Below are 17,179 nucleotides of genomic sequence, written 5' to 3'. Positions count from 1 at the left end.
AAAAAAAAAAAAAAAAAAAAAAAAAAAAAGAGCTCCAGTTTTTAAATAAATGAGTAAGTGTTGTGAGCTATTCTTTTTCTATTATCTACTGCAAAACCTACCATTTCCTTCACATTTGTGGAGCTCAACAAAGTATCCACAGCTATAAGAAGAAAGCAACTGTTTTCAATGCTAATGTTTTTCTCAATTGCTTTTAAAACTTGTTCTAGAAGATCAGGTTTGCTGCTCATTGCCTGTGCCTAGGAAACAATGAAAAGGGAGTCATTTAAAATAAATGTGTATTTAATATGAAAAACACTACCCAACAGAAAGTGACCATTGTGACTTTGGTGTTCAGTGTTTCCCATTCAGATCTGAAGAAAAAAGGCAGTTTTGATATATCCATTTTTAATTATTGATGCATCAGAGCACCTTGCCAAATCTTTGTCTTGTTAGGGAAATGCAGTGCTGGGTAAAATTAGACAAGCTCTTACCAGGAAATACTGCAGGGAACTCTTTCAATTAATCCTTAACCCTTAGCAGTGCTGCACATTTGCAACTCAAAAAGTCAATGGACATTGTGGCATGTGCGTGCTGCTACCTTGGACTTTGGTCCTGTACATGCTTTATGATGCGTTTATGCACATGCTTAACTTTACACCCAAGAGTAGTACCCTTGACTTCGTGGAACTACCCACACTTGCTCAACTTGAAGTACGTAACTGTACATAGGACTAAAGTCTGAATTTTTTTCAAATTAATTATGCCCTAATAACTGACCCCTGCCCTAATATTAAATTCTTATTTGAAATTATTTGTAAAGTGAACTGACTCAGAATGATTTCAGTGTAACAGCCTAAGTTGTTGGGAAGAACTCACTCCCATACAAGAAAGTGTAATAATACAATGCATTTGTTTTGAAAAAAGTAGAACTCATAAGCATTTTACCTGCAAGAAAATATGAAAACTTTCACTCTCTATTATATGAGGGAAGTTTGTTACAATAAATGTTATGCATTCTTCTTGAAGCTTAGATGCCAAGGCCAGACCCGTTTCAGACCATTTCACTTGGGGAAGACTACCGAGCAGCCGGTCGCTTTCCATCAAAAGAGAAGCTGCATTCTTGTGGTTCTTAAAATAAAAGCAATTAATATATATTAGAATAGTTATCTATTAGAGTAGACATCCAAGAAAAAGCTGTTTCTCAAATAGCTCCTATTAAGTTACTGAACACTTACACTTACTATTAATTTCGCTTACCTTAATTATATTTGGATTTTAATATTAGCATATTCCACTATCTTTTTTTAAGTTAATAAGTCTGATGGGCTCAATTGTTTCTATTGTTCTCTGATGATGCTAGGGGAGAATGTTTTCATAATGGGATTTTATTATATTTTCCCTCTTTTCATCATTATATTTTGCTGCCTAGAGAGAAGGCAGATTCACAAACAAATGCCAAACACTAAACTAGTAAGGGGAAGTTCATAGGAAAGTTAAATGGAAAGGATAATACTAAGTCATAAGACAGTGTGATAGCCATGTTGACATAAGGGGCAGGGAGAGTTCTACGTGGCTGGGAGACATTGCAGGAGCCTCCCGCACCCTGTCCAATGAAGTAACTGTTGGACTTCACAGAATTTTATCCTCACTTAGCCTCCCCATTCCCAAGTTTTCCATAGGAAGGAGTGAGCTGATCCATGTGGCATTTATTTGTTTTAAACAGTTAGTTTCCTAATATTCTCTCCCCTTTAATTTAGTTATACTGTGATTGTGATGCTTCACTGCCAACCTAAGTACTTACATAGGCCTCATCACCAATGCCCATATCACCACCTGCTAACTCACACCTTAAAAGTAATTTACAATTTATCGTTATCCACCAAAGTAAAATGAATTAAAAGATCTACTACATATGACCTCCCAGGTCAGTTGATAAATTATACAATATGCTCAATAAGCTTTATTATTTTTCCCCCTGTTATCTTGGTTTAAAAATGCTGCCAAAGGTAAACAGTGTTTTCTACAAGCAGGGTCTTGCGTATTCTTCCTAATGGAAACAAAGTAGTAGTAAACCTGTAAAGTAATCAAAATTTCTAGTTCTCTTCACAGTTTCCTAATTGTTATGGAATGAGAGTTAATCATGAGAAAGCAAAAACAAATTAGTGAAAAACAAATTAGGAAAGAGAAAACATACTGATGGTTTAAAAAGCCTAAATTTGGTTAATCTTAGTTAGATTGCTATAGAAAAGAAAAGCATTACATTCAACTAAACACATGACAGAAAAGTGTTGCAAGTTCAAATTCACACTTACCAAGAAAGCTTGAGTACTTTCAGCTCAGAGAAAGAAAAACACAGCATGTATTTTCTCTGTGTATATTCCAACTAGGAGTAAACTTCCTGCAAGTCCTCACTCAACTGTTTTTACATTTGTTATGGGCAAAGCCTATTTTTCATATGTGCATATAAAAGTAAATAAAGGATTAGCATGCACTTAGGGTTCGATCATGCTCCCAATGGCTCGATTACAAGCCTCTTTAATAGTGGAGGATCAGGTCCTTACTCGCAAGATGAGGAGCATCTACCTCTTTCTTGCAAGGTGCTGAGTGCCCACAATGCCCATTAAGCACTTCTAGTGAAATATGAAATACCTCCACAGCGTACAGTTAAATCAGCACCTTACAGGACTGGGCCTATCTGCATCTTATTCCTCCAGACATAATCTCTCTCTAGGGTAAGAGATAACTGTGAACAACTATAGTTTTGTTCTAGGAGGAAGTTACTTTCTCTTTTCTAAAAAATGGTTACTTCCAAACACTTGTTTGTGAGGCTACCAAGATAAGCCCCCTTAATGTGGTTTTAAATGGTTAGAAGTTTTTAGTTTCTTGTACCAATCTTTGTGGCTTTTCATCAAAGTCTCTCCACTGCAAGTCTACTTCTCCATATACCTCACACTCCTCTCAAGATTTGCTATACAGGAGCAAGTGAAACAGCTCAGTATTTTGGAAAATTTGTTGCTTCTGTGCTGCCTTTAATGTTGTTTAAATGAAAGCTCACAAAGCCAATAGCGATTCTACTCAAGCTCACACCTGTACAGTTTGGAAATTGTGCATATCAGAAGAAAGCATTCCATTATTGTATTTAATTGGCTTTTAAACATAAAATGTCTAAGATTGACAGATGAAAGAACCAATAAGCTCAGATTTACAGACTGGGCCTAACTGTTGAGAAGTACTATGCACAGTATAAAAAGTTTTTTGTAAAATAGAATAGCTCAAGTAAAATAAATATCTATAAATATTAGACTGTTTTGCCAAGCAGCCTTAACATTTTTGCAGTTTTTAAAATATGCAAAACCCCATTGGCCACTAGAGAATTTTCAGTCTCAGGAAATGTTGGGAATAGATGCCACATAGGATTTAGGGAGGCAGAAAGAGAGTGGAAGAAGCATGTTGATTTATTTTTCAACTCCATGATTGTGAGGCCTTACTAGACATCAACAAAGAGGCACAGCCCAGCAGGAACAGGATGGGGGCAAGATGGCTTTAAACCACCTTTGTGTCCTCTCGAGCCTGGCTGCTCTTGGGGCTGGAGAGGATTCCACAGGCCTGTCAGCTGCCCAGGATCACCCGATGGGCCTCAGCACTGCCCAGAATCTCTTCAGCACTGCATGCTGCAACTCCACCCCTCTCACCTTGACCCCATCACACACCCTACACCAGGGCTTATGTGGGGGTCATCAGAAGACAGCACTATGGCTGACTCCACGGTGCTTGCACAGGAGAAATCATACCCAGCTAAAAACAGATCGTTTAGAGCTTCTTTAACACTGTTTCAGCCCCTTTAGCCAGTGTGAAGCAGCTAGAGTGGGGATGAGAATCTCATCCTAGGTATCATGTAACTTTTTGACAGAGATAGCTTTCAGGGTAAAAAACTATAGTTATTTGTGCTGTGATACAGTGCACATTCTAGCTCAAATTTTCAGCTGGCATAACTCTGATTTGAATTTGACCCACTAAATCAGCCCAGGTATTAATTCCACGAATACCAGAGTGGAAAATCTGCAAATTCGGGCACTATGAATTGAATGTAAACACACAACACTAACAACAACTGGTAAGGTCTGAAGATGGATACATTCAGAGGTCATATCAATGTTGACAATTTGTGAAACGGAAGATAAAACAGCTTAATATTAAGCTAAGACAATAAAAAATTACAGACACTAACAATTTTGAGAGATTAATTCCCTATATGTAAGGCTACGATTTAGTCATGGGTATTTTTAATAAAAGTCATGGACAGGTCATGGACAATAAACAGAAATTCACAGCCCCGTGACCTGTCCATGATTGTACTATAAATACCCCAACTAAATCTTATCTGGGGGGTCCCCAAGGGGAGCCACTGCTCTGCCCTGAAGGGCTGCTGCTTGGGGGGTGAAGGGGCTAGAGGCATCAGCTGCTGGGGGCCACCGAGCAGGGGCTGCTCCGGCCATCCCTAGGGTCACAATCCCACCATTGCTCCGGCCAACCCTGGGACCGCTGCCGGCGGCCGCCAAGCTGCGGCTGCTCCTGCCGTCTCCAGGACTGCTCCTCAGGCAGTCCCTGGGCCATCCACATCTGCTGCTGCTCGGGTGGTCCCCGGAGCAGCTCCAGCAGCGGCTGGTGCAGCTGGCTGTGGGGCCACCCGAGTGGCTGGCTGCAGAGCTGCTCCAGCAGCGACTGGTGTGGCTGTCCCCGGAGCTGCCTGAGCAGCTGTCCCTGGTGCCAGCTGCTTGGGCGGCCCTGGGGTCAGCCACACTGGCAGCTGCAAAAGTCATGGAGGTCACAGAAAGTCATGGAATCCATGACCTCCATGACAGACACGGGCTCTGCCTATAAGTAGATGGCTCGTAACCACTAATTGATAGCAAAACACTTTCGCCTGGAGAAAAAAAACCCCACCAACCAGCTTATGCTAAGTCTCCAAAATTAAAATTTGGGGTTAAATCCTCCTGGACCCATTAAGTCAGTGGTACAACTCCTACTTACTTCAATCAGGCCAGTTTCACCTGTGGTGTCTGGTATAAGAATTAACCTGACAATTACTACAATTGCTCCTTCTCTTTATTTGAGTGTATAATGTTGTACTATTCTGTCAGAATACGGAATTTGATAAACTCCTCTTAAATGGCTATATTTTGGAGTGGTTTGAGATTTTCCCCATCATCATGTGTTCCATGAAACATCAGTGTGACTGTATTTGTACGTTAATGTTTGTTCTTGTGTTTTCGTTTATATAATGATTTTTCATTTACTAGGATTAATATACTATACATTTAATGAGGCATGTTTACTATTAATTTACTTTTTAATTCCTTTGCAAAGCTAAATAAGCACAATTTTAAAGTAACATACATGTAAGCACTAACTAGATACATACTTACCAAAGACTGAATCATCACAGTAAGACAGTTGTTCTGAAGCTCAGTGGGTAAACTGGCAAAGCTCCTCTCTGACCAACATTTCACAAAATGTTTTACTATCCATCTGTTAAAATAAGAGCTTTACTTAACTAAATAAGGAACACAGATGAAATTTTATAAAACTATTGTTGTAATATCTTCACCTCTGCTAACATAAATGAGCCCCATGAGTTTTCATGGAAAAACTAGATTAAAATATGAACTTTAAGTTCCTCCCAAAATTATGTCCAGTCTGTCAAAACGCATTAATTTAAAGAATGAACAGTGAAAATGGACAGCATAAACCATAATGCATTTTATTTCACTTACTTCATGCAAGCAGTATAAAGGTTCTCGACTTCCATTGAATGAGCAATAGCCAGGCATTCTAGCACATGTTGCTGCCTTCCAGGAATAGGCTACAATTGTGAGAAAATAATCATACTTGCTGTTCATTCTGACTTATAGAAAACATGCAAATATACAAGTCTTCAGTTTAGCCTGAAACATTGTCAGTGACCAGAATATTTACATTTGTGGGAATTTATGCATAATGGGCCTACTCCTGCTCCCACTGAAATCAGTGGCAATGGTGCAGGGTTGGGCCTAATGTATGGGCACATTCAACTAAAAAAAATCTTGAATTTTCAACTTTCAATTTTCAGTTGAACAGAAATACCTGAAAAATATACTTCTAAGTATGCAACATGTCTGTATACAACCCCCAACAATATAAAGCGACATGACAATGGCTAATATTCTAAGGAATTTAATATAAGTTTAACTGCTATAGTGGAATGCTGCATTTTTTCTACTATGGCTTACAAACTGCCTACTTCATTGTTGTTATACAAATAGGTACTTGACCCGGCAGGCCTTACTTCCATTAGTAATCCCATTTAAACTTGATGGAATTACGAAGAGTGTAGGAACTGCAGTCCCCGGCCTAGCACCCTCAGTAGTAACAGAATGATTCTTTGTTATTAAATTGGAAATGAACTAATAAAATGAAAGAGACAAGATTGATGAGGTAATATCTTTTATTGGACCAACTTCTGTTGGTGAGAGAGACAAACTTTCGAGCTTACACAGAGCTCTTCTTCAGGTCCAATTAAACATCTCAACAATCTGACTTATAATAGAATTAAATTCTGCCCCAGCCCCCGGCATTTTGGTTCACACAGTAGTGTAAAACTGAAAGATATACACATACCTTTTGAAAAAAATTGCAGTAGTCTCTTTTGAGAATATAGATAGCTACTTCTTTCAGTCCGTCTAGCCCATACATATCAGCAACACTGAGTATTCGACTGAAGTGAAAGCAGTAATGATACGAATCATAAAATCACCATTTTTGCTTACAAGACAGTTTACAACCCAAATGACTTCCTCACAACCCCTTTTTTCTTCTCAGTTAGAAGTTTCTATACACCACTGTGTACTGAATAAGTATAAGTACATGGTACATGTCTAGAACAGTGGTTTTCAACCCGTGGTCTGCAGACCGTTGGGGGTTCGCAGACTGTTTAAGATTTCCAAAGGAGTCAGCACCTTCATTCAAAATGTTTTAGGGGTGTGAAAATGAAAAAAGGTTAAAAACCACTGGTCTAGAATGTTCCAAAATACAGTCCTCAAACAGAAACAAACCTAGTTAAAAAAAACCCTACAACTAACAGAGTGACCCTCTAGAGCTGCTTGCTGAAGCTCACAGAACTTCTTACATGGCTTTCAGTACCTCTCCATTTTGAGGGCAAGTGCTCTTTTCTAGTTGCTGCAGTAGGATGATTTAGGCATTTCACGGCTGCCCATTACAAGGGTTATATTTGATGTTACGGGTTATGTAGTCTGGCATCTGAGAATTACATCAGTGATGAGAGTCACTTCCAAATAACAGAAAAGCATAGTAAACAAACTACAAAACTACTAATTTTGTAAAATAATTAATACCTCTATGATATGGCCCATTCCAGGCAAGGATTTGTAGGGGACATTTTAAATACAATTCCATGTCATATTGGGGGAATAAGCTTTGAACAACAAATGATTTTCACTCTTCAGAAATTATGTTCTTGACATCTACTAGCAAACTTAAGAACAGCTTCTATATAACAGATTACAACGAATATTTCAAAACTCTTATTTACTGGTTTGTGATCCTGATGCTGTAATATTATATGTTAATAACATCCAACCAGCAAATGTAACCCTTAGCATCTAAGTTTATGAACAAACCCTACAAATCTTAAACCACTCCACTACAATTTAATAGACACGGAATCCCGTGAGTAACAGAACTAGTGCAATTCTACAGAAAAGAATTGGGGGAGAGCAGATGACCTAGGAAAACAACCCAGAGCGTGTGTACGCTTGTACACTGTGAGCTATATAAAACAGCTCCAATCGGTGCAACCACCGAGGAACATTTTGGGAGTGGGCCCAGTGCATCCATGATATTACAGATGCCAAAACCTCCTTGCTGGATATAGTGAGGGGACATGCAATGGCTGAATTAGCAGCCATGGAATGGCTCCAATGCAGCTTGCTACCTTAATGGATGAGTTCTATACCATTCCCAAGATCTACAGATTTCCGTAGGGTTGTTTACACCAGCTATACGCTGGGGAGAGGGTTTAGACCAAACATTTTAAAAAAAGATTGCCTGCAAGTGTTTCATGTTACTGTTCAACTACTTTCTGTGGATTTATTATTTTACAAACAGTGGGACATCTCACTAATTCAAAAAGTTCTTTCAAATATTACAGTCTAAATATTTGTTACAAAGTATCATCTCACTTTGTCCATATTGTTCTAAAAGCTGAGTAAAAACAGAATATACAGCACAAAGTGTCAAATTATTTTAGCATAAAAGGCTATACTGTTTGTTTTCCCAAACATTTTTCTCCCCATATAATTTTCTATAGGGCTGCCGGTCCAACTTTTCCAGTAGCTGCTGAATAAACAACACGACCTATCTAAAAATTATATTATTTTTGAAATTTCCTCAAAATATGTTTAGATGCAATGATCATTACATTTGATATCTTTGTCTTATTTATACTACATGATGCATTTTCCATTTGAATCTGAACTGAGAAAAAGCAGAATAGGCATGAAGTGCGATTAAAAATAATAAAATTTGACATATACCCAGCATCAGCTTTGTTTGGGAAGTCCAGCATTCCTCCATATATAAAATACAATAGGACATTCATTTCTACATGGTTTATGCTGCAAAATAGAAAGGAAAATCACTACAAGAGACATGTTCAAAATAAAATCTATTGCTGATATTTTATAAAATGATTCAGAAGGTTGATGTGTCATCTGGTCATATTATGAAAAATTATGGAAAGGAAATGAACTAATAAAATTAAAGAGACAAGACTGATGAGGTAATATCTTTTATTGGACCAACTTCTGTTGGTGAGAGAGAGACAAGCTTTCGAGCTTACACAGAGCTCTTCTTCAGGTCCAATTAAATATATAACCTCATCTACCTTGTCTGTCTAATATCCTGGGACTAACACTGCTATAATAAAATTAAAGCAGTTTCCAAGTTTAATCTATGGCACTTCAGCTTGTGAGTAACTTCACTAATATGAGTAGTCTAACTGAAGCTTCATAATGCAAGCGTTTCTGATTAAAGTTATAACCAGAGTAAAATTACTTGTTACTGAGATTTATAGTGGTTCTCTAAACGAAAGATTATTTTTACTGACGTTGTGTGCGTAAGCAAGGTATTTTCATCTTCTTAAGATATATCACTAGAAAACACTCAATTTTTTATGTTAACTGTATATGTTTAATAAGAATTTACTTTTATGGATTTCTTAGATTTAAGAGTGTATTTAAACTTTACTTTTTATAAAAATGTATTGTCATTTGCACTGTGATAGTAAGAAGTCAGATCTCAAAATATTTAGAAAGTTTCTATGGGCTTGATCTTCCACCATTGTAGATAATGGGAGTTTTACCATCAAAGTGAATGGAAGGATTTATATTGGTGAACAGAATTTTCAGAATAATTACATTATTGTATTAATCCTAAAGTCAAGATCTAATTTCCAAAACACGCAGGTGCCATGGCCATTAGTGTGAATGGGAACTACTCACACATGTTAATAAGAGACCTCTTAAAACATTAAACATGCTGAAGCAACAGACAGTGATGACTAAAAACAAAGAACAAAATTGGTTGCAACATGCTAAGCAGCAAAATCAACACAGTTGTCTCTCTCTACATTAGCACACAGGATAGCCATAAAAACAGCAAGAAAAGGTTTCCCTGCTGTCTTGACAGCTGTTATCTTAAGCAGCATTTTTATTATTTTAGAATAAGCCATATGCACTTTATTCATAAGTGTTTATAAAGACAGCATGAAAATCTGCACAAAGCAGAAGACTGAACTTGAAAAGGTAGTAGTAGTACAATAATGGATCTAGTCAGCTCTTAATACCTGGAAACCACAAGATATTATTTAGACTTAAACATGCTTGTAAAAAAATTTAACAAAATTCAGGAAAAAGTCTTTACTAAAAAATAATGACGGAAATTCCTTAGCTATTTAGAAAGATGGAGATCAATTACTGAGGGTAGGATGCGGGCAAGATACAAAAACAACACTGTCATTTGATTTTTTTTTTAAATTCACTATATAGCATAAAAGATATACAACTGCATTAGTGGTTTAAAAAAATAAAATGAGTAAAAACAAAACTTTTTTCATGATGTCACAGAAATTTTATTAAAATAGGAAATTTAAAATGAGGAAAAATTAGGGGAGGATTGCTCGGCCATACCATTTTATATCAAGACAAAGTGTATACATGGTTCTAACGCTCTATAATGTACATGGTTCTTTGTAAAGAAAAGTGGGTCTGAATGACCTAATGACCTGGCCATATTAGTTGCCATTAGTTTACAGGGCATCAGGGTTAGTGTACATTAGGTACACTTTGTAATGCAGTATTACATATTATGTGATAACAGCTACCAATATTTAATGGAAATTTTATATAAAATTTGAGGCGTTGAAAGGAACAGAATTGACGTCCCCAGAGACACCAAAGTCCCCGATTCATCCATACAATATGTAATAGGACTCAAGAAGAGTTTTGTTTGCTATACACTAGCAGCAATATTGTTCTGAGCACTTGTGGACAAAATGTTTCCAGCCACGATTCAATTTCCTAGTGTACAATGATCCTGAATCACATTGGTTAAAAGTGACCTACAAACTGAATAGTTGATTTGCTGTTATACCCTAAATGTGCATCCTAAAGAGCTATGAAAATTTATGAGACAGCTCAGCTGTATAGGGCACATTTTTGTGGCATAAGTGAGGTTAAATAGAAGAGGAGTGAAAAAACCTTCATGTAGGCTGTGGGACACTAAAATGTGGATTATGGAAAAGGATGAAGTTGATGAATGGCCCCCTTTTCTCCCCCCAACTGATACATTTAAGAGAAACATCAAAACTGCTGTATTCTACTAACTAAGTCAAAATACTACTCCAGAAATTTATTAAATGGAAGAAAAAAAAAGTATCACAGCAGATTACTATGAATTGCTTTGTATGCAGCATGGTTGCTGCATATTTGCAGTGATTTTAAATTGCCTATCTTTGCTCCCATATGACTTGCAAAAACTATGCTTACCCTTGAAGAGTGATGTGCTCTTGGGAGCTTTCAGCCCAACTTCCACTCAGCATAGCAGCAAAGTAACTAGATCTGGCACATAAAATAGCCCTGAGAGGGAAAAAAGTAAATATTTGTATCTAGTGAAATGATGTTTATTACAAGAAAAATCATAGATGAGATTGATTCAGATCTTTGCCCCTTACTCATCAAGGTATCTGTGCACTGCATATCTTTTTCTCCCAGTATCTTTGGCAACTAATTTCAGGATGTTATAATAATGAAGAAAATTAATACTCTGAAAGTTCTCAGTTAAAGCTAGTTTCTAGTACACCTTTAGTATTCACATAAACAGAAGAAATCAATTGCTGCAAGACTTACCTGTTCCTCCAAAAGAGAAAGTGGAATAGATTTTTCAAAGACACAAGTTTGCAGCTTTTATTATATTACAGCATAACAACAACACTTCAGACAGTTATGTTCTGGACCTCTTGCCCATACTTATAGTATACTGATTTTAACAAAGAAATATTTATAAAAGATACAGCTAAAACTTCAGTCACTCCAGAGTAACTACCCACCTCCTTGCAAAAGGTAAATTTCAGTCTATTCTGATATATTAGTATGTTCCAACAAAATGGGATCTGTTTCCTACATGAACACATGAGAAGAGGTTTACTTTATTTTCGGGCTGTCAAGCAATTAAAAAAATTAATCGTAATTAATTGCGCTGTTAAACAATAATAAAATACCATTTAAATATTTTTGGATGTTTTCTACATTTTCAAATATATTGATTTCAATTACAACCCAGAATACAAAATGTACAGTGCTCACTTTATATTTATGTCTGATTACAAATATTTGCACTGTAAAAAACAAAAAACAGCATTTTCAATTCATCTAACACAAGTATTCTACTGCAATCTCTTTATCATGATAGTAGAACTTATAGATGTAGAATTATGTACAAAACAATAACTGCATTCAAAAATAAAACCATATAAAACTTTAGAGCCTACATGTCCACTCAGTTTTACTTCTTGCTCAGACAAACAAAGTTTGTTTATATTTACAGGAGATAATGCTGCCCCCTTCTTATTTACAATGTCACCTGGAAGTAAGAACAGGTGTTTGCATGGCACTTTTGTTGCTGCCATCCCAAGATATTTTCATGCCAGATGCGTTCAACCACAATTCCAGAGGTCCATGCTGATGATGGGTTCTGCTCGATAACAATCCAAAGCAGTGTGAACTGAAGCATGTTCATTTTCATCATCTGAGTGAGATGCCACTAGAAGCGTGATTTTCTTTTTTGGTGGTTCGGGTTCTATGGTTTCCACATCGGAGTGTTGCTCTTTTAAAGACTCCTGAAAGCATGCTCAACACCTCATCCCCCATAGATTTTGGAAGGCACTTCAGATTCTTAAACCTGCGGTTGAGTGCTGTAGCTATCTTTAGAAATCTCACATTGGTACCTTCTTTGCGTTTTGTCAAATCTGAAGTGAAAGTGTTCTTAAAATGAAGATGTGCTGGTCATCATCTGAGACTGCTATAACATGAAATACAGTAACTCCTCACTTAACGTTGTAGTTATGTTCCTGAAAAATGCAATTTTAAGTGAAACAATGTTAAACTAATCCAATTTTCCCATAAGATTTAATGTAAATGTGGGGGGTTAGGTTCCAAGGAAAAATTTTTTGGGCAGCCAAAAGGCTTTATATACTGTACAGTACTGGACTGTGGTGGGCAGGTGCCCCGGCTTACCCCACACAGGCACAGCCCGCTGCAGACAATGAGGCAGATAAGGACACTAGGAAGCACCTTGCACAGCAGCAGCTTCCCCCCCAGAAGAACAGGTGCTGACTTTGCCAGGCCTGCCTCTTCCCATCCCCACTCCACCTCCTCCCTGGAGCACGTCGCATCCACGCTCCTCCCCCCTTCCTCCCAGTGCTTCCCTGCCACTAAACAGATGTTTGGCAGTACTTAGGACTTTCTGGGAGGGAGGGGAAGGAGCGGAGACGCGGCGCTTCCCCGCTCCTCCCCCTCCCACCAGTGGCGGATTTAGAGTTCGTGCGGCACTGTGCTCAGCTTCATTTTTGGCTCCCCCCCTGTAGGGGGAGCATTCTCTCTTATTACACCCCTCACCCGCATTTTTCATTTTTTTTTCTCTCCATTCTCCTGGGGCTCAGGGCTGGGGGTGCAGGGTCTGGGAGGGAGTTAGGGAGCAGGAAGGCTCTCAGGGCTGGGGTGTGGGAGGAGGCTCAGGGCTGGGGTAGGCAGGAGGTGCAGAGCACTTACCTGGGGCAGCTCCTGTTTGGTGCAGGGGGTATGCAGGTGGCTCTGTGCAGTGCGGCACTGCCCCCATGGCCGCAATTCTGGGAGCCGCGATTCTGGGACCTGCCCCTTCCCCCCCAGCAGGCAGGGCCACCCGGAACGCAAGGGTTTTAGGGGCTGCCAGTGCCCGGAGAAAAGCTGCCCCTGCTCCTTCTGAGTTCTCTGGCCCGTGCTCACAGGGCCGCATTCTGAAAGGGGCTTTAGAACTGCAGGCCAGGGCCCCGGGGCCCCCTTAGCCCAGGGCCCTGCAGCCCCTGCGTTCTGGGTGGCCCTGCCTGCCGGAGGGGGCACCTTCCCTGCTCGCTCGCTCCCTCCCTCCCAGGGCTGGCTCCAGTGCTTTTGCCGCCCCAAACAGCAAAAAACAAACAAACAAACAAACAAACAAAAAAGCCGCGATCCGCGGCAACTCTACCACCACCGCTTCATTCTTTGGTGGCAATTCAGCGACAAGTCCTTCCCTCAGAGAGGGACTCGCTGCTGAATTGCCGCTGAAGAGCCGGACGTGCCACTCCTTTCCGTTGGCCGCCCCAAGCACCTGCTTGCTGCGCTGGTGCCTGGAGCCGGCCCTGCTCCCTCCCTCCCAGAAAGTCCTAAGCGCTGCCAAACAGTTGTTTGGCGGCGGGGGAAGTGCTGGGAGGGAGGGAGGGAGGGAGGAAAGAAGGGAGGGGGAGGAGGCAGAGAAGAGAAACTTGTGCAATGCTCCCTTGTAAAGTCAGCCAAATGACGTTCTAAGGGAGCATTGCACAACTTTAAATGAGCATGTTCCCTAATGGAGAAGCGACGTAACTTCGAAACAACGTTAAGCGGGAGGACATTAAGTGAGGAGTTACTGTATATGGCAGAATGTGGGTAAAACAGAGCAGGAGACATACAATTCTCCCCTAAGGAGTACAGTCACAAATTTAATTAACGCATTTTTTTTTAAAGGAGCGTCATGAGCATGGAAGCATGTCCTCTGGAATGGTGGCTGAAGCATGAAGGGGCGTATGAATGCTTAGCATTTCTGGCATGTAATTACCTTGCAATGCCGGCTACAAAAGTGTCATGTGAATTCGCCTGGTCTCATTTTCTGGTGACATTGTAAATAAGTAGTGGGCAGCATTATCTCCTGTAAATGTAAACAAACTTGTTTGCCTTAGCCATTGACTGAACAAGTAGTAGGGCTGAGTGGACTTGTCAGCTCTAAAGTTTTACATTGTTTTGTATTTGAGAGCAGTTATGTAACAACAACAAAAATCTACATTTGTAAGTTGCACTTTTACGATAAAGAGACGGCACTACAGCACCCTTGTATGAGGTGAACTGAAAAATACTATTTCTTTTGTTTATAATTTTTATAAATATTTGTAATAAAAAATAATATAAAGTGAGCACTGTGCACTTTGTATTCTGTGTTGTAATTGAAATCAATATATTTGAAAAATGTAGAAAAACATCCAAAAATATTTAATAAATTTCTCTTGGTATTCTATTGTTTAACAGTGCAATTAAAACTGCAAAAAAACAAACAAACCCCACAATTAATTTTTTTAGTTAATCATGTGATTTAACTGGGATTAATTGACAGCCCTACTTTATTTCCTTCTAGTCTATAATTGCCTATATTCCCAGGCTCAGACGCAAAATAGGGAGTAAAACAGCGTGTTCGATTTATTCCTCTCCCTCCCATAAAACAAACCAAATTATTCATCCAATTCAATATCCCATCTCTAGCAATGCCAGGTGCTTCAGAGAAAAGTATAAAAAGCCCCATAATTAGCTGTGCTATTCTCCCATTCAAATAATTTAGTACAGAGGCAGAAAGAGCAAGCAAGCGAAATTGCTTCCTCACCCCAACTCATGATTAGGGTATACCCTGAAGGACTAGCTTTTATACATTGTATCTTAGCTAGTATAATTGCAGATGATTTTCTCATTCATATTAATTTCTTATGGTTTGACATTAAACTTCAAATTTGAAAGTTACTTTGCTTCACTAACATCTTTTTTGCAGAAAATGCAATAGGTTACACATTATATAAGAATGGTATTTTCTTTTATATACACATTATAATTTGTTGACTTTTAAATTATATGAAAGCACCCTTGTTTTTGTACAGGATAAAGAAAGAAGCAGCATACAATTTGCCTTCTCTTCCCCTGTCAGTTTATATACTGGTATCTCTCTCATATCGTTTTTCTTCTCCCACATGTCCAATCTAGAATCTCTCTTCCGTTTCTCCCACAAGCCAGCCAGCAATATTTAAATTTTCCTGATATCCTGCTAATCTGAATTAGATAGGTCAACCCCTAAATCCAACAAGGATGCTGCAATATACCAAAACAGCCCTGAGCATGTGAAAGTGAATTCTGAACACGTGACCTTCTCCATTTACTCTCCTGCAAGCTAAATAGATTGTCTTTGTTTTTGTCAGTTCCCCTCCAAACAAGCTTCAGCAATGAGCAGGAACAGATTAAGCTGCAAGGCTAAGATCTGTTTTGTATGATACTGAACATTTAAATAATGCATGTTAAGTAAGATGGCTACCCAGTGAAAAAGTAGCATTATGATGTTAAAATAACATGCTACATTGGTGGATCTTGTAGGCATTATAATGTACATTTGTATAGGTTCCAGATGTGTTTGATGCAGAAACTAAACTTGCCCTTGGTTTCCTGCTGCTATGATCTGAGCCACATAGCAGAGTAACTTGTTCAGTCTTAAGTATACAAGTCACTAGGGATGGTGACTGTTCTCTTGCAGTATTTGGGACCTAATTTTGTAACCCTCTCTCAAACAGTATTCCTTACTCAAAACAAATAGTCCATTGAAGTTAATGGGACTACCTGAGTGAGTAAGGAATACTCTCATGAGTAAAGATTGCAGGATGGGCCTTGAAATTGCCTGCAGTTTGAGGATATCACTTCTCATAATTTGGGACGATAAACAAAACTCACTGCTATCTACACTGCAATTATACCCAAAGTTATCTTTCCCTGACTCACTTTAAGACACCCTCTACTGTTCAAATCTCTATGGGATACTGAAACGATCAGCTGATTTTCTTGTGTTTGTTTCAGAATGTCCTAGTTTTCCTCTTCTTTGCTGATATGATGCACTGCCATATTTTCTGATGTTGGCTAGACTAGATACATTGCTCCTGGCTAGATAATGGCCTGAACTGAAGGAGCTCTTGCAGATGGGGTTTTTTTGGGGGAGGTGAGCGGGGGGGCGGGGGGGGGGGGAGGAGAGAATTCCTTCTTGCAGATGCATCTGAAGAAGTGGGCTGTAGTCCACGAAAGCTTATGCTCTAATAAATTTTTTAGTCTCTAAGGCTTGGTCTACACTACCCCCCTAATTCGAACTAAGGTACGCAACTTCAGCTACGTGAATAACGTAGCTGAAGTCGAAGTACCTTAGTTCGAACTTACCTTGGTCCACACTGGGCAGGCAGGCTCCCCCGTCGACTCTGCGGTACTCCTCTCGCCGAGCTGGAGTACCGCAGTCGACGGCAAGCACTTCCGGGTTCGACTTATCGCGTCCAGACTAGACGCGATAAGTCGAACCCAGAACTTCGATTTCCAGCCGTCGAACTAGCTGGTAAGTGTAGCCAAGGCCTAAGTGCCACAAGTACTCCTGTTCTTTTTGTGGATACAGACTAACATGGCTGCTACTCTGAAACTTTTTCTCAGTTCTATATCATCCAAAGAGAAGAAACCTACATAAACACCATTTCAGATATGCAGCATTCAACATAACTTTAAAAAAACCCCAAAACAAAAAACCCCTACCACATTCC

The 17,179-nt window shown here is 39.2% G+C and overlaps 1 protein-coding gene across 7 annotated transcripts in view; it reads right to left on the bottom strand.

The window, feature by feature from the left end:
• BTBD8 (BTB domain containing 8) overlaps window positions 1-17,179 on the bottom strand; it is a 68,771-nt gene that overhangs the window by 28,010 nt on the left and 23,582 nt on the right. For 5 of the 7 annotated variants that reach the window (XM_065555528.1, XM_065555530.1, XM_065555532.1 and 2 more), the window contains 7 exons: window positions 11,085-11,174; window positions 8,574-8,654; window positions 6,640-6,736; window positions 5,757-5,845; window positions 5,409-5,511; window positions 928-1,110; window positions 102-239 (listed from right to left, as the gene is read on the bottom strand). In XM_065555528.1, the coding sequence (XP_065411600.1) occupies window positions 102-239; window positions 928-1,110; window positions 5,409-5,511; window positions 5,757-5,845; window positions 6,640-6,736; window positions 8,574-8,654; window positions 11,085-11,174 (781 nt within the window). Of the gene's footprint in view, window positions 1-101; window positions 240-927; window positions 1,111-5,408; window positions 5,512-5,756; window positions 5,846-6,639; window positions 6,737-7,161; window positions 7,280-8,573; window positions 8,655-11,084; window positions 11,175-17,179 lie in introns of those variants that run through there. The other 2 variants (XM_065555527.1, XM_065555533.1) reach the window with 2 other exon arrangements.

The sequence above is a fragment of the Chrysemys picta genome, chromosome 8, assembly GCF_011386835.1.
Source record: "Chrysemys picta bellii isolate R12L10 chromosome 8, ASM1138683v2, whole genome shotgun sequence".
Taxonomy (NCBI): domain Eukaryota; kingdom Metazoa; phylum Chordata; order Testudines; family Emydidae; genus Chrysemys; species Chrysemys picta.
The sequence above is the reverse complement of the archived record's forward strand: the minus strand, read 5'-3'. Positions and strand labels throughout refer to the sequence as shown.